Source organism: Phaseolus vulgaris, chromosome 10 (assembly GCF_000499845.2).
Source record: "Phaseolus vulgaris cultivar G19833 chromosome 10, P. vulgaris v2.0, whole genome shotgun sequence".
NCBI classification, from domain to species: domain Eukaryota; kingdom Viridiplantae; phylum Streptophyta; class Magnoliopsida; order Fabales; family Fabaceae; genus Phaseolus; species Phaseolus vulgaris.
The window spans coordinates 35790808-35814745 of record NC_023750.2 but is presented as its reverse complement, the minus strand read 5'-3'; the positions used below and the strand labels follow the sequence as shown (position 1 = coordinate 35814745).

The 23938-nt window shown below is 33.0% G+C and overlaps 2 protein-coding genes and 1 long non-coding RNA gene across 3 annotated transcripts; all 3 read right to left on the bottom strand.

The window, feature by feature from the left end:
• Positions 1-2: 2 nt before the first annotated feature.
• LOC137818439 (uncharacterized) lies at positions 3-1662 on the bottom strand. Its single transcript, XR_011082074.1, has 3 exons — positions 841-1662; positions 446-693; positions 3-356 (listed from the first exon to the last, which is right to left on the bottom strand). It is a non-coding gene; the product is annotated as an uncharacterized lncRNA (long non-coding RNA).
• Positions 1663-2418: 756 nt separating this feature from the next.
• Positions 2419-5834, bottom strand: LOC137818432 ((+)-neomenthol dehydrogenase-like). The gene is made up of 5 exons (XM_068621874.1): positions 5204-5834; positions 4851-5097; positions 4009-4083; positions 3502-3678; positions 2419-2968 (listed from the first exon to the last, which is right to left on the bottom strand). The coding sequence occupies exons 1-5, from the start codon at positions 5221-5223 to the stop codon at positions 2588-2590; spliced, it is 900 nt and encodes a 299-aa protein (XP_068477975.1). The 5' UTR covers positions 5224-5834; the 3' UTR covers positions 2419-2587.
• A 9180-nt stretch (positions 5835-15014) lies between these two features.
• On the bottom strand, positions 15015-23195 carry LOC137818115 (NAD-dependent malic enzyme 59 kDa isoform, mitochondrial-like). Its single transcript, XM_068621347.1, has 19 exons — positions 22805-23195; positions 22158-22254; positions 21845-21963; positions 21576-21743; positions 19996-20124; positions 19588-19648; positions 18800-18903; positions 18604-18687; positions 18397-18503; positions 18166-18268; positions 17746-17853; positions 17504-17569; positions 17287-17359; positions 17106-17192; positions 16973-17027; positions 16808-16879; positions 16216-16278; positions 15695-15809; positions 15015-15457 (listed from the first exon to the last, which is right to left on the bottom strand). The coding sequence occupies exons 1-19, from the start codon at positions 22934-22936 to the stop codon at positions 15386-15388; spliced, it is 1815 nt and encodes a 604-aa protein (XP_068477448.1). The 5' UTR covers positions 22937-23195; the 3' UTR covers positions 15015-15385.
• Positions 23196-23938: the final 743 nt, after the last annotated feature.

Below are 23938 nucleotides of genomic sequence, written 5' to 3'. Positions count from 1 at the left end.
CTACTCAATGGGGGGCTTATGTTTATGTTGGGATTCGATTAACAAGATGGTTATTTTACCCTATCTGCATCTAAGGTCTGATAGGTATAAAATTGGCCAACAATGGGCAAATGCAACAAATTTGACACATCATCAAGTGTGATAGTCATCTCCTCAATAAGTAAATGAAATGTGTTAGTCTTTGCATGCCACCTCTTTACGAATGCACAAAGCAATCCTATGTTTACATTCTCATAACTTACATGTATGAGACCACCTAAGTCAGACGTTTGCACTGCAACGTCTATTCGCTCATATGGTGTTCCCAACTTATTCACCTTTCTCCCATGAGAAACAACTTTAAGCTCACCAGGATCCTACATTAATCAATGAATACCATTTTAAAATTTCAATATAATACATAACACGCTCAATTAACTAGTGATATAAAATCTTCATTACTTACCACACCATCCCATAATTGTCTTGTCACTTGCTTTTCATAATTAACCAACAATAACTTATCCGCTGGCCCTCCAAGATAGCCTTCATCTCAATTTCCACTTCTTCATGTTCAACGTTATTATGTTCAACATTATCTTCAAATAACTCATTTTCAACTTAATTACTAGGACCAACACACTTTCTTTTCACAGATGTAGTTGGTCGCACATAGTCAGCCTTAGAGGATTCTACTCCACTAGTTCTCACCATCTTACCATGCATCATAAAATATGGCATCATGATATACAAGCAAGTTTTCATAAAAATAATAATCACAAATCAAGTCATGCTTGTGGATTTGAATATCCATAACCCTTATGAATATGTATATCTGAAAGTGTTGTTGTCCAATACTACCACCCACCGTACATCACAGTCGCGGTCCGTCGCCGCCCCCACTCTACATAGAAACTGCCTTTACCAAATGCTAACCTAATTCCATATTCTAAATGATGGAGGGTAATTCTGTAATTTAATATCTTGGGTAGAATGAGACATGAAGGAATAAGACACATCAAATCCGTGGACCCTATATTTGCATGCTATTTGATGGGCCCAATTGCAGCAAATATTGGTGGGCTCCAGTTATATATAAAAAAGGAACAATTGCATGGTCGAAGAAAAGAAGGACCCCATCTGCACTAAAACTACAAATAAAGTTAATCACCCAATTAATCATGAAAAGATTAAAATGTTCTTAATCAACCTATCACATTTCGGATCATTTTCTCCAGAACTCATTTTCCAGTTACGTACATGTGCATCCAGAACTTTCAGCTGGAAGTTTTAATTGCTTACAGATTTGTATATCCGGAGTGAATAATAATGAATTCCGGATGGGTGAATCCGAAAGCTAACATTCAAGTTTTCGGATATTTTTATCTGAAACTTTCTCAACTTTCTCAATTCAAATAAAACGCAGAAATTAGTGTAAATGTATTTTTATCTCACAGTGAAACAATCCACCTCAACCATCACACAAAAACACATCCTCTACTTCCATCAAACATCAGAGAACACCAACTTTCTCTGCAACTCAACCTACATTTTCATAATATAGAAGATAAAGGGAGAATGAAGTTTTAAAATTTTGATTGGGAGTGAAAATTAATTGGGCGTAAACAATTGCCAAACTACTGCAATCAAATCCGCAAATTTGCAGCCCCATCTGGCGAAACTCGAGACAGAACCCCACATGCATAAAAATGGACATCAACACACACACGTAACAAAGAATGCACAAACAAATGAAAATTAGTTTTTTTTTGTTTTAATCAATTTTTTTATTAATTTAAGGAATCAAAAATAAATATTTTATAAATAAATGCTTAGAGAAAAATGACATACTGAATATTTCTGATAAGATTGTTGAATTTAGTTAAGTGTGAAAATTAATTTTAAAGTCAACTTGCTTTCTTTTATATTCTTATCTCCTATTTTAATTTATGTTAAATAAACTTAACTTCATTTACTTTATTGTTATTTTTAATTATTTTGATTGTAGATAAATTTTGGATACGAATTTATTATTGGATTAGTAGAAAAACGATTTAGATTTATTTTACCACAATTATACTATCGTTTTTCTCGTGTTAAATGATATAAGATTAGACCTTATTGAACTGAAATTCATTTTAATTTGATATAGGTGAATATTTTCTTATAATAAAAATTAATTGAAACTTATCTCTCTTACTTGTGATAAATAGGTATATAAATATATAAATCACATATTAAATTTATAGTTATAATTCGACTTACCATACACGTGTAATTTATAATAATACTAGATATTTTATGTGGACGAATATTTTTCATAAAATTTGATGTATATTTATGGTTTAATTATATTCTAACCTTAAAACTGGAGGTAAATCTGTTTTATTCCTCAAATTTCTAAAGAATATTTTCATCTGTCAAATTTAAAATAAATGCTTTTGGTACTTAAATATTAATTGTATTGCATACACAGTTCAAGACTTTGTTAAGATCCAAACAACACAAGTTTAATACAACATGATATAATGTGATTGAAATAGGTTCAGCAATTGAGAATCAAAAGCAATGGTTTTGCCCTCAAACCTTAAAATTTCATGATCAGAAATCAAAAGGAAGCCACATGAGTTCTGTAATAGAAGAAGCCAGATGGAGTGCCATTGGGAAGCAGTGCAAGCTTGACAGGACTAGCAGCACCTTCTTCAACTGTGAGGAGGCCAGTGTTGGATGTTATGTCTGTCTTCACATAACCAGGGCAAACACTATTGATGCAGAATGAAGGATGTTTCTTAGCAAGGATTCTTGTATATCCATTCATAGCAGCTTTTGACACAATATAGGCACCTGGATACCTAGGCCACCCTTCACTCTCTAATGAACCTTCTTTGAAATCTCTTAGAAACTTCTTCACTATTTCATCCACTTTCTCTTCTGTCAGGTTATCACCATCACTCAACACTCCTCTTGCCCATGACTCTTCAGGGAAATTCTGAATTTCACATCATTAAGCAATAAAACCTCAACAAAATTAAAGGAAAGAAGATGCAATAATAAACTAATGTCTATTATAGGAAAGTTTTGAATGAACTGAAGATTTTGGTTGAATATCTTGTAGAATGCTAACTAGAGCTGGTATTAGCAATCATGTGATTTCAGATTAGTGTGAAGATCCACTTCTTATAACCAGGCTTGTTCCTTCTACTGTAAATAACATTTGCTATCATCTTTCAGTGTATTATTTTGTCCATTTTTTTAAGTTGTACAAGAGATGCACAAAGATACAAGACCCTCTTGAAGAATGATTGAAACTTGGAAGATATTATACTACTTTTGTTTAAACTCAAGGTTAGCATATGGATTGGCTATTTATCTACTATACAGAACATATCAATCCAGAATTTGTTACTCATTCCAGTCAGCTACCTAAAAGAAGAATTTCAAGTTTAATCTTTCTTTAGTCTTTCCAGACAGATTTTATGCAAAACCATTCAGAATTTATTGGCAAAAGAAGTTATTTCCTACCTTTAACTGCCCCATACTGGATGATACATTCACAATTGTTGGTGAATCAGATAATTGGAGGAGGGGCTTAAGGGCTTCTACAGTTATTTTAGTTCCATAGTAATTTATTTGCAAGCATTCTTCAGCTAACTCATATGTTTGAGTCATTGCATTTGTTCCATCTTCTTCCGATACAACCTGCAGAATAAACAAATTACAACCTTTCTAACAACCAGAAATTTCCATCCTTAACATTGCAAAAGAAGAGCCAACTCCAAAAATCTTAACTATTCTGAAAATGCTTTCACAATTCCTTGACTTTGTGTGGGCTTAACAAGAAAGGCAAGTTCATGAGAAGAGAATTTTCCAGGCCTTTATAAGCTCTACTTTTACCATATCTCTAGTTGACATGGGATGGGATCTAGAACTTCAAATGGTCTAGAAAAGTAGCAAACTTAGGTCCCTTTTAGACACTGTAACTTTCCATATATATGCTAATTAGATTTCAGAACACGTTTAGATTCTTACCCCACCATTCATGATGACTTTGCTGATTAAATCACTGTCTTTAATTACACCTCCACTGATTCCCGCATTGTTAATCTGCATTGAACCATTTTTCATAGTGAAACATGCTAACACCAAAATTACTTAATTAACTACCTTCAAACCATTAAATGACTAGATGTAAAAGGAATCTGTCTAATTGATTAAATGGCAACTGAAGCTTACTTGATACCAAATATGACCAAAATACAAGGAGTATAATCATCACATGCCAAATAAAGAAAACTACAATAAATTAGGTATAGAAAATGCTCAATCTCTTTTTAACCCCTGATGACTCTACTATATATTAGAAGTATCATTAAAAGTAACTGTTAATGCACACACTAACAGCATTCAACAATTTTTATACTAGTATTCATGTGTTCGTACACCAGATTACAACATTCTTTTGTTTAAATGAAAAAGGGAAATGATGCTTTGACAACTCTGACATAGTATTGGTGAAATCAGAAGTTGTCAAACTAATATTTTTTTTTCAATCCAAATCCAATGAAACTCCCCTACCAGCATCGAAAGAGTAAAAGTTCCCATTTCCTTTAACAAATGGACAAAAACAGAAGACATTGGTGTGGAGATGAGATCATCATGAACATTTAGAAAGAGGAATAGCTATGAAAAAAAAGAAATATTCAAAAGTCTAACAACTATGGCTAGCAACAAGAAGTATGCATTCACACTTACATAACTAAAATTCTAAATAACAGCAGTAGCAGAATGAGCACACCAACAAACTTAAGCTGTGACAAACTTTTCATTTAGAACAAAAAAAGAGAAGACAAATCAAAGTCTAGTTTTTTTACCAGAATATCTAGTTTACCAAATTTGGATTTGATAAAATCTGCCAGAGAAGCTACAGTTGCAGCATCAGCCACATCTAGCTGATGAAACAGCACCAAGTGAGATAAAGCTGAGGCTTTGAGTGTTTCCAATGCTTGAAGACCCCTCTCCTCATTCCTTGCTGTGAGCACCACCTTGATGCCTGTTGAAGCTAACTGCCTAACTATCTCTAATCCAATCCCTTTATTTGCTCCTGTCACAACTGCATACCTGAAAAAGGTCAGAGAGACTCAGAAAATGTAAGATTTGAGTTCAGCAATATAATTGGCATTTGGAACTTGTAAAAAGAAAAAGGCAAGAATGAAGACAAAGACACCTTTGTGTAGCTTCCTCCATCTTCAGTTTCAACTCTCAACTGTTATCTGCACCTTATTACAAACCTCTTATGGTTCCCAAGTTGTTAGCTTTTATTATGATTTTCAATAAAGGAAAATGATACATTAAAAATCCTAATTTTTTATACCATCATCTAAAAACTCTTAATATTATTATTTTAATATTGTACCGGTATGGGCGAGACAGACCCCTGTCTCCCTGACCGAGACTCACCTGGCTGGCCGTGACCTGGTCTACCTGGCCGAGACCTTAGAGATTTTGCCGAGACGACCGAGACTGGGGAAGCCTGGCTGAGACCCGAGAGACTTGGCCTAGACCGACCCCTAGTCTTCCTGACCGAGACCCACCTGGCTGCCCGAGACCTGGTCTACATGGTCGAGACAACCAAGACCATGGAAACCTGGCCGAGGCCCGAGAGACTTGGCCGGGACGACCGAGACCAGGAAAGCCGAGACCTGAGAGACTTGGCCGAGATGACCGAAACCTAGGAAACCTGGTCGACGGCCGACCCATCTTACCGCTAATGCTCAAACCAAGGTCAGTGAAGTTAATCCGTCATTAAGAATTAGGTAATACAACCCTAAGGAGGGTCCACTCTGATAAACGGGCCCAACAAGGTAGGCCCATTAGAATAATATAAATAGCACACATCCCAAGGGGTAAGGTATGTCATTTATTACTGTTCACCTACCTGAGAGCTGACCACCCGTTTTACTGACTTGAGCGTTGGAGTGCCTTCACAGGTACCCCACCCACCATCCGGTGTTCACCAAGACCGAGGACCAGAGGAGAAGCAGCAAGACGAGAAGAATCTCAGTTCACCACCCAGTCACCTGACCGATCGAAGGAAGAAGAAGAAGACTTCAATAGTTCTCTAGATCTCATCTTCCTAGTAGAACAAATATTATTTAATTAAAAACTTTTTATTATATGTATATTATTTTTAAACTCATCATATCATACAACTTTAAGAAAGTATCTGTATCTTTTCCTTCGACTAGGAATATCAATACTACAGCTATGTTGGAATCACAATGTCTTTTCTCTTTGTTTTCTTCCATTCCGACAAAGAATAAGTTTTTTTTTATATAAAAAACTTTCATGCAATCAAAGAATAAGTTTTTGTAAAGGACAAAAAATTGAAAATAAAATTTAAAAAAAATATAAAATATTTACTATTTGCAAGAAAACATCTTCACTCCAGAATATCAAGAAAGTCATCAATCTTGATAGAATATATATATATATATATATATATATATATAATTTCTTTTTTTTCTTAATAATTTAGTTATAATATTCAAATAATAAATAAAATAGTTTGACTGAAAAATAATTTCCTCAACTCTTTTAAATAATTTCCTCAATCCAAACAAAGATTATAGTTGGACTGAAAAATAGTATAACTCTCCCATTAAAATTTGGTCTAAAAAATAGTACTTTTTAAAACGAGGTTAATAAAAGTTAAGGATATATTGTACAATAACCCATTATATATACTTTTAAATCTCTTCACCTAATTAAAAAGCATTTTGAACACCAATAAATTACTCACTTTAATTATATTACCACAAATATATAAAATAAATTGAAAAGGATAATATAATCTAACTTTAGATGGGTCCATTGCTAAACTAAATATATATCTTTCTATCATTTAAACCTATCTTTTTCTTGCTTGTGTGTGTGCATCCTTCACAATTTAAACTTTATTTTATTATTTTATAGTTTTCACACTCCCTAAACTTTAATCTACTTGGAATTAGTCAACATTGTACTGAACTACGTTCAAATACTTTCTACTTTTCTTACATCAGTGCTTATGAAAAACTATAATTGTTTTTCTGAAAGAATTTAAAATATATATAATTTTTGTTGTAGTTATAGTTGTTTACCTAAAAAGTCTAAAGTGGTCAGCAAAATCATGTAGAAATAGAAAAATAATGGGAGTTGTGTGTGTAGGTAGCATGACTCATGAGGAGGGTTTGCTAAAAAAATTATTTATATAATTGAAACCATTTAAGGGAAATCCTTAGGAGAATCTCTTGGTTTGATAAAACATGTATTTAAAAAATGATTTTGGATCTAGGAGTCTAATTGGACTTGGGAAAGAGTGGAAATTAGATCCCAGTGTATTTTTTATTTTGTTTAAAAAAACTTTTACTTTTAATTAGTTATATAAAATTTAAAATATTCATTTAAATTTTTATTTGTGGCATAATTATGAAATGGGAAATATTATTATTCTTAAAAGAAAATAAAATATTTATGTAAAACTTATTATTATGCTATTTGATTTTAAGGAATTCTGTTTGATTAAAATCAAATTTTTGTTATATCTTACACTGATAAAATGCTAAACTTCAAATTCATCACAAATATAATTAAAATAAATGAAGGTTGTATTGGTTTTAAATAAATAAAAGTATCTAAAGTATAATTGGTGTGTGACTCTCCTACATTATTTGTAAATTAAAATTTTCTATGGTATAATATTTATTTTATTTTGTGTGACATATTTGAGGTTTTTTCTTCCTGCGCCTAATAAATTTGATGAGACAAAATGATAAAAATGTTTTTTTAAAATTTTAAATAGGAGTGCGAATATAGGTCGAATGTATTCTAGATTTGGTATTCATGAATACAATTTCAGGTTTGAATTAGAACACATTTATAAATTAGGCTTTCCAGAATAGTGTTTTTGAGATATGTTTTTGGATTTTTCTGAAATCTATTTTTTAAAATATGTTTTCAGATTTTGTGTTCTGGAATTTCTTTTCTGAAATATATTATTTGTATTCTAAATTTATCCCGGAATGAAATTTTGATTTTCAATTTTATTATAGAATTTCAATTTTGGAAATCAAAAAATCAATTCCAAATTTTAATAAAAGGCAATTCTGGAATTTCAAAACTTAAGGTGCATGTTAGAATTGATTGGGTGCAGAAAACAAAAGTCCATATTTGATTACAATGTTTCTGTCGCTGAATCAATATGGGGCTCGGTCCAATCCGATTTATTTCAAATTTAAAAGTTTTTTTTTTACTTTTTTTGCTATAATAGTATTTCCGAATTCTTTAATTTGACATGATGTTATGAATTTTTAAATTATATAATACAAAATATATTTCAAAATTGTGCTATCTAGATTATATTATGTACTTAAAATTATATAATTTAAAAACATATTATGAATTATATAATTTAAAAAATCTAAATATACATTTAGGATAGAAAGACATTTCAATTTTGCAATCTCAATGTTCAAATTCTCAGGATTAAGAATGATAAAATAGATCAGACCTCACGGGTCAACATCATTTAGATTGGACAGGTTACCTTTTTGAACCTGTCAACCCGTATTGATCCAACTCGTTTAACTTGTCTTTCTTTATTTTTGACATTTAAAAAAAAGAATATCATACTTTTAGAATTAAAATTGATGGTGATTAATGTTTTATATAGAACTTTATTTACATTAATTTTTTTATAGATAATTTTATTTATTGAAGTATTGTTGATATTTTCTTTATTTTATTAGGCATTAAACTTTCTTTGATTAGAATATTAAAATTTAATTCAATTTTTTTGTTTTTCTTACAATTTTATTGTCCAAAAAGTCATACAATTACTATAACCAAATAAATAGATAAAAACAAAATAATTACAAAAGTTGACAAAAATAAGAATGTTGCATGTCCACCGCCAACCCATTCTCTAACAAGACAACTTGCTAATTTCAATCTGTATAACCTTGACAGGTCAACCCATCCTATTCCACTTTTGGCCGGTAAGGCTAAAATGGATCAGCTCATTTTACCACCTTCCTCATGGCATGGGTTTTATATTGTTGTAAACAGAATCAATTTTGCAAAATAAAAAACTGGAAAACAGAGATGAGCATAAACCCTAATCTTTCGATGCTTCTGTTGGAGGAAATCTCGGAAGCAGAGTGAAGCGGAGAATGACTCCAAGTTTGAAAAGCAAACGTTGCCCTTCCCACCTTGGATCGTGTCGAACAACTTGGAAGTTTTGCGCCTCCACATTGCTGGATTTTCAGAGGTTGAAGAAGTTGTGTCGTTGGAACCTGGAATAGTGCCACCAATGGATGTTGGAACGTGGGTAGTGGCCGTTTGGGGCTGTTACTTTTTTCCCTATATAAACAAGGGTTCCCCTCCTTCAGAAAAGCAACTCACACACTCACCTCTTCATCTTCTTCAAACCCTCCGTTCACCATCTTCTTCCTTCTCCATTTTCCCCTTTTCAATTACTCTCTCCTCATTATTTTATTATTATAATATTTCTGGGTTTTATTTGGATATTACTCTTTTAAAGAGAAACTTGCTAGTTCTGATCCTCGGAAATTACCGGGAAGTTCCTGTTGTATCCTGGGAGACTTGCGCAATACACCGCGGATAAGTCCTTACGGATAGTGATCACTCACGCCTTGGGAAATCTTTTTGTTCGTTTTAAAGCCTATTTTACTACAATCGTAAGGACTTATGGCTGAAAATACGGACAACAACAACGCTGCTCAAGGAACATCAAATGTTGTTTCCGCAACGCAAACCATTTTTGTGAAACCATTTCCGGATGTCTCAAAAATTGAAGTCTTCACTGGTCAGAATTTCCGACGCTGGCAAGAACGTGTGTCCACCCTATTGGACATGTACGGAGTTGCTCTTGCACTTACAACTTCCAAACCCGACTCAACCACGACTTCAAAACAAGTTGATGATTGGATCCATGCAAATAAGGTATGTCGTCACACTTTACTCAGTGTGTTATCTAACGATCTATTCGATGTTTATGTTTCTTATAAGAATGCAAAAGATATTTGGGATTCTCTTATCCTCAAATATACTTTTGAAGACATTGTCAGACAAAGGTTCGTAATTGCAAACTACTACTGTTGGGAGATGATCGAAGGCAAAGACATCAAAATCCAGATAAATGAATATCACAAGTTGATTGAAGATATCAAAACTGAAAGCATAAGCTTGCTGGATGAATTCGTGTCCGAACTCTTAATCGAAAAGCTTTTGCAATCTTGGACGGATTACAAACAACAACTGAAGCACAGACACAAACAGATGTCACTATCAGACCTGATCACCCACATCATCATCAAAGACACAAACAGGAAGGAGTGCGTTGCTGCAAAGGCTAAAACTCTGTCTGCCAAAGCAAACGTGGTAGAAGACAAACCAGCTCCAAAAAGGTACGAGAAAAAATTTTATCATAAAAAGAAATACAATAAATTCTCTCGTCCCAGTGGAACTAACCCCACCTTCAAGAAAAAGGGTAATTGTTTTGTCTGTGGAAAGCCAGGTCATCATGCACCTCAGTGCAGACATAGGGCTAAAACCGACTATCCTCCTAAGGCAAATCTAGTCGAAGGGGAAGATACTATTGTGGCAGTCGTTTCACAAGTAAACCTTGTGACAAATGTGAGCAAATGGGTGGTAGACTCTGGGGCTACCAGACACATCTGTGCAAACAGAAATGTGTTTACCTCCTACACAAGTATGGGGGATGGAGAAGAACAAGTATATCTCGGTGACTCTAGGACAACTCCTGTCCTAGGAAAAGGAAAAGTTCTTCTGAAGCTCACATCTAGTAAAACTTTGGCTTTGAATGATGTGCTACATGTGCCATCAATTAGAGTTAATTTGGTCTCTGTGGCATTGCTAAGCAAAGTTGGGGTTAAAGTGTCATTTGAATCTGACAAGATTGTTATGACAAAAAACAATGTTTTTGTGGGAAAGGGATATTGTGATCAAGGCCTTTTTGTATTGAACATTTATGAAATTATGAATGAATCTGAATCTTCTACTTATATTGTTGACTCGTATGATATATGGCATGCTAGATTAGGACATGTGAATTCTTCGTATGTTATGAAATTGCAACGACTAGGATTAATCAACATGCATGACAAACAAAATAGTAAATGTGATGTATGCGTAGAATCTAAAATAATGAAGAAAACATGTCACTCTGTAGAACGTCAAACTGAAATTCTTGGTTTAATTCATACCGACCTTGTTGATTTAAAACAAACCATGTCTAGAGGTGGTAAAAATTATTTTGTAACTTTTATAGATGATTTTTCTAGATACACCAAAGTGTATTTAATTAAACATAAGGATGAAGCTTTTGACATGTTTTTAACTTATAAAGCGGAAGTAGAAAATCAATTGAATAAGAAAATTAAGAGAATTAGATCAGAGTGAATATGTTTTATTTAATGATTATTGTGTGAAAGAAGGTATTATTCATGAAGTAACCCCACCATATTCACTTGAGTCTAATGGAGTAGTTGAAAGGAAAAATAAGACTCTTAAAGAAATGATGAATGCAAAGCTTATTAGTTCTAATGCTCCTGATAATTTTGGGGTGAATCTCTGCTTACTGCGTGTTTTTTGCAAAATAGGATATCACATAGGAAAACTGGTAAAACACCCTATAAGTTGTGGAAAGGTTATCAACCTAATTTGAAATACCTAAGAGTGTGGGGGTGCTTAACTAAAGTGATGTTACCTGATCCTAAGAAAAGGAAAATAAGCTCGAAAACATCTAATTGTATGTTCTTAGGATATGCAGAACATAGTGTTGCCTATAGGTTTTTAGTTCTTAATAGTGATATAATTGAGCGTAACACTATAGTAGAGACGAAAAACGTTGAGTTCTTTGAACACATCTTTCCTCTAAAGAGTAGTGGTACATCTGAACAACCTGTAGATAGTGCTAGTGATGCCTTGAGTGAGGATGTTAGGAGAAGTAAAAGACATAGAAAGGAAACCTCATTTGGAGATGACTTTTACACTTATCTAGTTGAAATCCAATATGTTTTTTAGAAGCTACTAGTGCTCCTGATGCTAAACATTGGGATAAGGCCATTAAAACTGAGCTTGATTCAATTAAGAAAAATAATACGTGGACCTTAGTAGATCTGCCTAAAGGAGCAAAACCCATTGGTTGTAAGTGGATCTTTAAGAAGAAGTATCATCCTGATGGATCCATAGAGAAATATAAGGCAAGATTAGTAGCTAAAAGGTTTACTAAAAAACATAACATAGATTACTTTGATACTTTTGCACCTGTTACTAGTATTTCCTCTATTTGTGTATTGCTAGCCTTAGTATCTATCTATCCATAAGTTAGTAATTCACCAAATGGATGTTAAAATAGTTTTTCTGAATGATGAATTAGAAGAGGAAATTTATATAACTCAACCTGAAGGTTGTGTAGTCTCAGGTCCAAAGGAAAAAGTATGCAAACTTTTAAAATCTTTGTATGGTTTGAAACAAACACCAAAACAATGGCATGAAAAACTTGATAATGTTTTACTTTGTGAAGGTTTTTCTACCAATGATGTTAATAAATGTGTGTATTCTAGATCTGAAAATGGTGAATATGTCATTATATGTTTGTATATGGATGACATGCTAATTTTTGGTACATGCAATGATATAGTTTTTCAAATAAAATTGTTTCTTGGATCTAAGTTTGAGATGAAAGACATGGATAAAATAAGTGTGATTCTAGAAGTTAAAATCATAAGGAAGGGAGATAATATATTACTATCCCAAGAAAAATACAATGAGAAACTTCTTAAGAAGTTTGGTTACTATGACTTTAAGTCAGTGAGTACCCCTTATGATGTTAATTCTAAATTAAAGAAGAACAGAGGAGAATCTATTTCTCAAACTTAGTATGCCCAGAAAATTGGGAGCTTATTGCATTTAATGAGCTTTTCTAGACCAGATATTGCTTATGCAATAGGTAGATTGAGTAGATACACTCAATGTCCTAGTCAGGATCACTGGGATGCACTTGCGAGACTCATGAAATATTTGAGAGGTACAATGGATTATGCCATTGAATATAGTGGATTTCCCGTTGTGATAGAAGGGTACAGTGATGCTAACTGGATCTCTAATTCATATGAGACAAAATCCACTAGTGGTTATGTATTTACACTTGGGGGTGGTACAATTACATGGAGGTTAGCTAGGCAAACTATTACTGCAAGATCAACAATGGAATTTGAGTTTGTTGCTCTAGAAATGGCTGGTAGTGAAGCTGAGTGGTTGAAAAACTTCTTAGCAAACATTCCTTTAGGAATGAAACCAACCCCATCTGTATCAATGCATTGTGATTGCCAATCGGCAATAGCTATATCTTAAAATAAAATCTACAATGGAAAGAATAGACATATACAATTGAGACATAATTTGGTGAAACAGTTGTTAAAGAGTGGAACGATTTCTATTGACTATGTCAAGTCATAATGGAATCTGGCAGATCCTCTAACAAAACCCCTAGGGAGAAAAATTATTTTAGAAACATCGAGGGGGAATGGGACTTAAGCCACTTGCAAACAAACAAGTGATGGAAACCCAACCTTTGTGATTGGAGATCCCATGAATAAGGTTCATATGGGTAAAAACAAGTCACTTGTTAGTTCTGCTAGCACTAATATTGGTGGTGTATGATTTACAGCATACACATGATGAAATCACCTATATGAGTGTTAAGTGGGGCCGCTTGCATGAGATCTTGGCAAGATCTCTATAACACTCATGAATATCGGGCACGCGCATGGCCTAGTAGCGCAACGCAGCGATAACAGCAAGTAATGTGGGGGTGTATTGTGATTGATAAACCTCTAACACATACTAAGTGTCTTGGTTCATATAGCTTGTTATACCAACTACACTATGTGTTACGTTCATCAATCTAAGACTAGTTCATATAGCTTGCTATACTAGATCTGACGCATTACATCTTAGATGAACCCAAAATATTCTTTTTTTTCTTCTTTATCTCTATGTTTTATTTTTTGCAAAATGTGGGGGATTGTTGTAAACAAAATCAGTTTTGCAAAATAAAAAACTAGAAAACAGAGATGAACATAAACCTTAATCTTTTGATGCTTCTGTTGGAGGAAATCTCGGAAGCAGAGTGAAGCGGAGAATGACTCCAAGTTTGAAAAGAAAACGTTGTCCTTCCCACCTTGGATCGTGTCGAACGACTTGGAAGTTTTGCACCTCCACATTGCTGGATTTTCGAAGGTTGAAGAAGTTGTGCCGTTGGAACCTGGAATAGTGCCACCAATGGATGCTGGAATGTGGGTAGTGGTCGTTTGGGGTTGTTACTTTTTTCCCTATATAAATAAGGGTTCCCCTCCTTCAGAAAAGCAACTCACACACTCACTTCTTTTCACCATCTTCTTCCTTCTCCATTTTCCCATTTTCAATTTCTCTCTCCTCATTATTTTATTATTATATATTTTTGGGTTCTATTTGGGTATTACTCTTTTAAAGAAAAACTTGCTAGTTCTGATCTTCGAAAATTACCGGGAAATTTCTGTTGTATCCTGAGAGACTTATGCAATACACCGCGGATAAGTCCTTACGGACAGTGATCACTCACGCCTCGGGAAATCTTTTTGTTCGTTTTAAAACCTATTTTACTACATATATTTCACCATGTGGTGTCAGATTTATTTACTGTCTTCGTTTTTTTTGCTAGTCCTTACCTGTTTTATACAATCTTTTCATTGTTTACTCACTCTAAGTTAAATTTCGATTGAACATTTAGCATGGTTACTACTCCCAATATATTTAAAACAGGAAAAAGAAATACTAAAAACATATTATTCTCTACCATATTCTTTCAAGATTCTCTTGTAACAGATAATATTTATTAAAAACTATAGACTAAGTGAAATAATCATAAATAAAAAATACATATTTCTAACTGGTAGTTTCAAATAAAAGGGTAAGAAATGAAACATGTGTCATTATTATACAAAAAATGTTACATTAGTGTTAACAAGAAACCACCCACCGCAGCAGTCATCAACATTACACACAACATAACTATTAATACATGTCTCCAACATAAAAGCTACGATACATACTGAACTTAGTAAAGTTAAATTTCAATACTAATACAACAATTCATGACAGAAACTAATGAGACATATTTCCTCTTTTCGCTATTTGCCATCCAATACTCAAGGCTGCTAGTAGTAAATAAGCATGAACAAAGAACATAAGAATAGAAACCATAGATAGAAAAGGCTCGGCTGCAGCACTCTGAGACATGAATTGCAAAGGTCCTCCAAAAATTACACATACTGATAGGAAATCATTTCTCGTGAACAAGAGGAGAATACACAGGATACCACATATTACTTCGGACGTACTCCACAGTCTCATCCTGCAACATTAACCACCAGTTAGAAATGCAGCCAATGCTTGTTAAATTTTGCAATGTTCAGATCTCAATACAGTCTAGGCTGGTAGCATGCAAAACTTATTGATATAATCCATCCATCAGTAGTTTTAGAATTTGTTTCCAGACAGTTGTTTTTCTTCAAAACTGCTGAAATAGAAGAGAAGAAAAACTTTTCTAGGCATGCTCTTAGTATATCGTAAAGGATGAAACTTTTCATACTTTTGACATATGGGAAAGTTCTCTGGGCCCCACATCACCATGTCCTTCTGCCAGTTCTTCTTCAACTGCAGCTCGAAGCACAGCAGCCCCAACCTCGGCTGTAACATCTCGTATGCTGCAGCAAGCAAGTCGCATTAATAAGAGAGGGTCATCATATCAGTTCATGACATTTTTTAGCTTCGAAACAAACAACCAAATCAAGCAGACCATTTATTCTTATGAAAAAAACGAGTGTATAAAAACTTTTAAACATTGTTACTGTCAGAAGCTTTTATATTTAGGAAATGAGTGAGAACACCTTTGACGAGAGAAGTGTGGATCAACATTTATATATATTGTTAGATATTGGTGCCAAACTCGGCATCTGAATCCTTGATAATAGCTTTCACCAGATCAAAGTTTTAAGTTATAAAATTTTTACAATTTCATTTGTTTTGGTCATTACAAAAGGCAACATGAAAAGCAAAGCCAGAAGAAAATGAAATGTGAAAGATATCAAGAGAAAGGAAAAGGAACATTACCTGTCAACAGATGGATATAAAATTCCGCTTAAGGTATCTTCCTCGGCCATGTATGAAGCAAGGCTGTAAGGATATCAGTATGTCAGTAATTTATTTAAAACAAGCATCAACTGACATCTCTTCAGAACTGGGAAAATTGAAAAGGATGCAATTGCAATTTAATCAAATGAAAATAGTAATATAATTTTCATGATATTCTCATCATGTTACAAAAATTGTCAGATTTGAACTTAAAACTAATTGACAACGTGGGACTTTCCAAAAGAAATGCACTAAAGATAATTAGTACTTCAAAACCTATGGTAAATGCATGTGATGTGACTACCAAGTAGTGAACATGTTTTTTCTTCCTGTACAAGAGCATAAAGACATAGGCCTATATAGAATGAATATCAAAGGAATGAAATGTAGAAAACAGGAAAAATGTTGGGCAACACATAAGACAAGGACAAACAGTTCAATGATTATAGCAGCCTATGCCATGACTATAAATGTCAAAAGACATGTTACTGTTGCCAAATTTCCACGGGTGTTAGCACCAATAGCTTTTGGTTAATAAATAAAGAAACAATTTTCCAAATTAAAATCATACCACTCAGAAGCTGCCTGCAACATTCCATCTGTTATAAGGTGAGCGCCTGACAGAAGAGTTCCCAAACCAATTCTGAAATGAAATGGTTAAACTCGAAGTTACACCACTAATTCAACTGACAGGTATAATGCACGAAAATATACAAGCCAAGAAGATCTACCCTACCCTGGGAATAGGTACATATTGTTTGCTTGATTTACATGACCCACTTTTCCATTACCTGCACAGAATTTAAATCAATAAATTATAAGATCTGAACTATACTAGTTACTTCTAAATCAAAGAAAGTGGTAATTACCAAGATCTACATTTTCAAAAGGGCTTCCACTCGCAAACACTATATGTTCCCCAGCATGCTTGAAAGCATCAATGGCAGTGCACTCAGCTGTCCCCATAATACATGGAAAAAAAGAGTCAATGAAAACACATAAACATTATTAAGGAATTATGAGTGCTTAATGAGCCTTGTACAAACAAACCATTCATGGTGGGGTTAGACATGGCAAAGATAGCAGGTTTTGTTGAAACAGATTCTCTCATTGCCTTAAGCACCTGAGTCGAATCTCACCATTAAAATTAAGAAATTCAATAGCAGAAAAGCTCATACAGTACCGAAGATGTCTATTATATATATTTATTTAATATTACTTATTGAGGGATGTGACACGATAGAAGTTATATTGTAGAAGGTAATACCTCATCATTGAAAATGCCACCAACACCAGACAAACCAAGGAGCACATGAGGCTTAATCTTCTTAACCTAAATATCAATAGGTTTAAGAATTAAAAGATACACATGAAAGTAAGCATGATCTTTAAAATTAGCATTAACAAAGTGAAGAGGTTTAATCCTTCTATGTCAAAATAACTCTTTTCAGTGTTGTAAAGTAGATCCTTGAGCCAAACAAATTTTCCCACGAGTGCTGTAACATTTACCACTTCAATTATGCTAGCACCCTCATTAAGCCCCTCTATGTCTCTTGGATTTTTAGCAAATGGAGCAGCGGCTGGATCTAGATTGTTCCTTTCTGTTGTGACTAGACCCTGCATACAAAAAATGGCACTGCTATCAGGCTAAACCTAATTTTTTTATGAAATAAACTGGACATCCTACATACAAATATGAAATAGTAGCATAAAAAATTATATATCGCACACTATTATTAATTCTTCTCTAATGCACATCAACATTAAATGCAAAGACAAATCAAGACAAAGAATATGGTGAAAAAAAATGTTTAGATTGAATGAGTTCATTCAGAATCGCAACTGAAAGGGAAATTTTATTGTGGATAAGTAAAAACAATTATGTGACTTGAAGAACTAACAATGCTAGTAAAGTTCAAGAAAGCATACATCTTTATCGATCAAATAGAATTGGCTTTTGGCAGCTAAATCACTGCACCCAGATATCTTTGCAACTGCCTTTATGGCCATTTTTAGAACCCCAAGCCCAGCACTGCAATCCAGGAAAAACACAAGCTTGAGGCAGAAAGTAGCTATAACGAAGGAGTGTAATAGACAACAATCAACAAAAGAAAATGGAAAATATGATGTTCGTCGTAATCAATTTCGCAAGTGAATTACCTCCCAGCTCCAACCACAACTATCTTTTGGTTCACAAAGTCGGTCAATGGTAGGCCTTGGGCTCTTACAGTTCCCAATAATCCAGCAAGTGCAACACCAGCAGTACCCTACAGGACATGAAGTAAATTTGAACATTCAGCAGATACTTAAATAATGCACTGTTAGGTTATACATTCAACATTTTCTAAATTAACATTACTTTCTCACCTGTATATCATCATTAAACATGCAAAACCTTTTCTGATATCTTTCCAGGGTTTCAAAAGCCCACTTCATTTGGAAGTCCTCAAACTGACATAATTAACGCAAAATCTAATTACAAAATTGATAAAAGAATATGTGCTAGAATAAATAAAAACAAACACGTATCAATGGGGAAAGGAGAAAAAATAAAGAGACCTACCTGCACAATAGCCTTGGGCCATCGAGCATGAACTGCTTCCATGAATTCATCTACAATTGATAGATACTCTTCACCTTCCAACCTTGGTTGACGTAGTCCTAAATCTGCCATGTGAAAATGTCAAAAAAGCCAATTCCTTCTGATATCAACAATATGATAAATTCGAATACTGATAAGAAAAACTAATTAGAATGCTAGCTTTTGGTCGGATCCTTCCATTTTGAGAAAAAATTACAATTCAATGATAAAATATTCAAGAACACATCCAAAGCTCAAAACATAAAAAGTTGTATCTAATTGATTGGTTCCTTTCCAGAGTTGAAGTTAGAGACAACTTAATGGCATAAATGACTGCCCTAGGGCAATTTATTCTTTTATAACAGTTCTAATTTCTGGATAAGCTTTGCATAATCAGAGTGTTAAAACTCTAAAGTGAGATGAGCACATATGTGCAAGGTGAAAAGCAAGGTAGGTTAATTCTGAAGCTTTTAAAGCTTCCAAAGTTTCTATTATAGTAATAGTATAAAAGGTGATGATTGATGAGTCTGAATCGTTCATCCTTGTTAGGCAATTTTATGCCTAGGATCTGAAACCGTATTCCAGTTAGTGTATTAATCCTGGTCTTAGATATGGAAACTTAAAAAGTCATTCCTGGTTCTAAATGAAAAAAAAAAAATTGGTCCTCCCATTTTGAAATTTCTGGCTCCATCCTTGTTTGCAAATAAATTAACGACGAAAATAAAAGCTATAAAGTACTCAAAAAATCGAAAATAACAGAATTTACTCACAAAGGCGGTCTTCAAGTAGCTTTTGATTATTGGTGCCAACGTCCAACATAACTGGAAGTATCTGCAGTTGGAAAAACATGTGGTGAGGTAACGAGAGAGAATTTATCAATTAGTACTCAAATAAAAGAAATCAAATGACATATCATTCTACATTAATAATTTTAGTGAAGTCAGAACATCATGAGCTCATTGTCATGTAATTTCTAGATGTCACATGTAACTAGACATGATAAAATTGCCCACACTAATGAAATTGTATCTATCCTAGCATACTCTTAGCACAAGCCTAGGCCGCCAACATAACATCCATGAGTGACGATCAGATGTATACCAGCTAACAATGAAACACAAACAGCAAGGAAACTGGAATGAAAAAGTAGTTTGAGAAAGATAAAAGAAGAAGCATACTCTTTGTGGGTTGATACCAGCAGCAGCGACATACACATCAAGTTTACCTATGGGAATTCCAATTCCCTGAACTCCAAGGTCGCCTAAGCCAAGAATTCGACTTCCATCTGTTAAGACAATCATGTCTACCTGCAACAGGAGCAAAAAAAATGATAACCAAACATAATGAATGAACAACTGCAAGCCAATTTTGTCACTTAATGAACCAACCAAAGTCGTGGCAAGGGTTTTTGTTTGGCTAACATAATAGATAAGTTAGCTGAAATCTTATATATTTGTTTAGGCTTTAGGAAAATGTTTGGCAGAACTAACCTTTGAATTGGCTGATAAGCATAAAATAATATAAAAAAAAAACATATTAATTACTTGGCCACAACTTGAAATTTGAGAACCATGTGTTTTCAAATAGTTATCACTCACTTCTCGTATTTTAGTTCCTTTCAAATAATTTAACATCTTAAAAGTTAATATAATGTCTTTTTAATGTTATTCTCATTTTTAAATATTTTCATTTAAGGAAATGAGATAATTAAATTGATTTATATTACAACTGTGATGAGTTTATTTTATAAAAAAAATATTCGATGATAATTAGTGAAAATGTTAAGGATTTTTGCACATAAGAAGGATAAAGAAGAATTTTAATAAGATAACAAACATGAAAATTAAAAAAATAAAATAAACTAGGAAATTTAAGCTTAAATGCTACATAAATTAGTGTTTAAAAAATGTTACTAACTAATGCAATAAGCTCCTTTAGCAAACAACTCTACCTTATCCAAATAAACCTATAAGGTCAAATAAGCTAGATGGTAGTTTATTTGTCTTGCCAAACACACGGTAATTGGTAACCACAATTAGAGATACAAGACCAAAATTTTTGAAAATTCTATACAAACTTAAAAATCAGTATCAATTTTAATTATAAAAGAGTCTCCATTTCAATAAAAGAAAAAATATAGCCAAATACTCCAACCTCCCCTAACTTTCCTGATTTTTCACAAACATCTCCTAAAGTAGGCGTATTAATTACACAATGAGTATTTATTGCATCTTTTCTCACTTTTCTATTACACTAGCTTCTCATAAGAGGAAATATTTGTGAAAAATTCAAGAAATTATGAGAACCTTTATATTATAGAAAAAACAAAAATCGTCAATGACAAACCAAACAAAATATTTTTTGATAAATTAATCTGGATCCATACAAACTGTAACAAAGAAAACCATATTGCGTTCTTGGATAAATCAAACTGACCAATACAAACTGTAACAAGAAACACATGTTGCATTCTATAATTACCGGGTCCTTTCCTAATATTCAAATTTTAAAAACCTTATCTGATAGTTTTCTTATACTAAACTACAATAGAACAGAATATCAATTCCAAGCCAACTGAATATCTGTTTATCACTCAAGGAACGGAAATTGACTAAATTCAGCGTTAAAAGTAAGACGATTCAAGGAGATCTTTCAATAGTTCAAAATGTCACAATGTAATTAATTAGAAGGGAAGAATATAAGGTAAAAGACTATTTCCATTAATGAACGAAAGGAAAATGAAAAAATAATGCAATACCTCGTGAGCTGGCCAGTTATAAATCATAGACATCATCTCCCCTTTATCTTTGGCACTAAAATACATCCCTCGTGGACGTCTAAATAACCCCGAATAATTTTGACACACTAATCCAACTGTTGGAGTATATATTATTGGAGCAAACTCTTTAATATTATCAATAAGAACCTGAAAAAAAAATGTAGTACAACAACATATGAATCTTATAACAGCAATTTGATCACATTTTTTCATGAACAAGAAAAAGTAAACTTCATGGTCTAACTCACTCTGTAATACAAAGTCTCGTTCCTGTCGTGCAGTCTATTTAAGATCCTCCATTTTGCCAAGGAAACAACTTTATCTGATTGCCCCTGGGTATTATTCTCCAAAGAACGGAATGAATTCACTGGAAAACAAATATAGCAATCCAATATTACCAAACAATAAAATAACAAAGGGTAAAAAGCCTGAGAACCCAAACACACTACACTAGCGAACTAAATAATAAAGCTTTCAGAAGATAGGCAAAGTGACTACTACTACTACTAAAACACCCCAACCCCAATGGATAAATATAAGAAAAGTAATCCTCAAACTTACTAAATCGATCATATTGCTGCTCAAAGGATATAACACGAGGAGGAAGGAGGCCCCGAAGCCCCAATCTATCCCTTTCTGTCAAAGGAAACCCAGTATCCTGCATTCCCAGAATTTAAAAAAAAAAAACAAAACAAAAAGGTTCACATATTCAGGATCCAGAAGAAGACCGTGAAGGAAGGTTTCATGACCAAGTTGACATCATCCCAAAGATTTTGTAAAAAAAAAAAAACACCCGTGAGAAGTCCCATTTTTGTCAAGCGTTCAATTCAACCAAACTCCAATCACATGCCATGGAGAATATCACTCACACCAAACAGAATTAGCTTCCATCATTTTTTCCTCCTACTATTATTTTTCTCTCTCTTTTGTTTGAAAAAAAAAACAAAAAAATATTTTTTTCATATAATCATGGCAAGCACATAAATCAACACTCGAACTTCAAGAATCATAAAAGTAACAACAAAATTTCGGCTTGCAAGCACCAGTTCATAAACTGCCAGAAGCCTCTGAAACTAAAAAAAAAAAATTACAAACAAAAACGGAAACCAAACACTTTCTGCTAAATTGAAGTGAATTAGAAACTCTCAAGATTGAGAGACTAGTAGAAAAAGCGAAGCTAAAGTGTTGTGATGTGAATTATAAGAAACCTTGTTGAACCAGGGATCGTGGAGTATGTCAGCACCGCGTTTGTGGACAATGCACGGACCGGGAATCGCGGCGGAGAAGCGCCGGGATCGGGCGACGTTGGAAGCGGCGGCGAATCGCGCGAGTTTCCACATCCTCTTCTCTTTTTGTCTGTATGTGGAAAATCGTCTTCGAAGTGAGCTTAATTTTGTGGAGAAAAATCAAAACACGTCGATTACTATGCTAATGCTATTGACATTTTCTTTGAACGAACGAGATTTTCCCGAGAAAATTAAACTCTGAGAAAACGGTAACTAGTGTTGAAATGAAGACTCCGAGCATTTATAGTGGAAGAAACTCACTATATGAACTCAGCATCAATCACCTCATTTTTTTCTTATTTATTCATGGTGTTCAACTAACTCTCATTTTATATTATAAATCAAATAAGTGTTTAATTAATTTTTTAAGTAAATTTATAAAGTTTGTATTCAAAAATTGTTTGTCTAAAATAATTTACTTTTTAAGTATCGTGCTGACTGATTTAGTTACCAACAAAACGGTGAGATCATTGCTTTCATTCTTTTCGTTTTTAATTCATTAATTTTTTTTCAATCTTTGACTTGTTTTTCAAAATAAAGAATTGAGTTGACCAATTTAGAGAAAATTTAGAAGAAAAAGAAAATGGTTGAAGATAGAAAAACATAAATAACAATTAACACTAGAATTATTAAAATAAAAATTAATTTAAAAAAAATGTTAATTAAATTATATACTATTAAATTAAAAATATTAGTATCTTAAATCATTTCTGTATAAATTAATTTTTAAATTAATATCTAATTAGTTAATTTATGTTTAATTAGTTATTCAAAATTTAAATATTAATTTTAGAATATAAAATAATTAATAAATATTAATTTAAAATTAATTTAGAAATTTAGAAACTATTTAAATATCAATTATTTTTTTCTTTAAAATAATATTTAATTAGTCAATATAATAATTAATTATCTTTTTCTTTTTAAATTAATTGATATTTAATAATTTTTTATAATAAAAAATATTTTATTAACAATCAAATCAAGCAGCATAATAATTTAGATAAACATAAAAGCATTGAGTATCTAATAAAATAAAACTTTTTAATAGGAAAT

What these genes read in the sequence shown, in the direction of transcription:
- LOC137818432 (XM_068621874.1), bottom strand. Translation starts at nt 5,223, where the DNA reads ATGGAGGAAGCTACACAAAG. An exon ending in ATGGAGGAAGCTACACAAAG is followed by an intron (nt 5,098 to 5,203) that starts GTGTCTTTGTCT and finishes GACCTTTTTCAG; the next exon opens with GTATGCAGTTGTGACAGGAG. An exon ending in CCAGTATGGGGCAGTTAAAG is followed by an intron (nt 2,969 to 3,501) that starts GTAGGAAATAAC and finishes TGTGAAATTCAG; the next exon opens with AATTTCCCTGAAGAGTCATG.
- LOC137818115 (XM_068621347.1), bottom strand. Translation starts at nt 22,936, where the DNA reads ATGTGGAAACTCGCGCGATTCGCCGCCGCTTCCAACGTCGCCCGATCC. An exon ending in GCTACTTGAAGACCGCCTTT is followed by an intron (nt 18,904 to 19,587) that starts GTGAGTAAATTC and finishes TTCACATGGCAG; the next exon opens with ATTTAGGACTACGTCAACCA. An exon ending in TTATATCCATCTGTTGACAG is followed by an intron (nt 15,810 to 16,215) that starts GTAATGTTCCTT and finishes TGCTTGCTGCAG; the next exon opens with CATACGAGATGTTACAGCCG.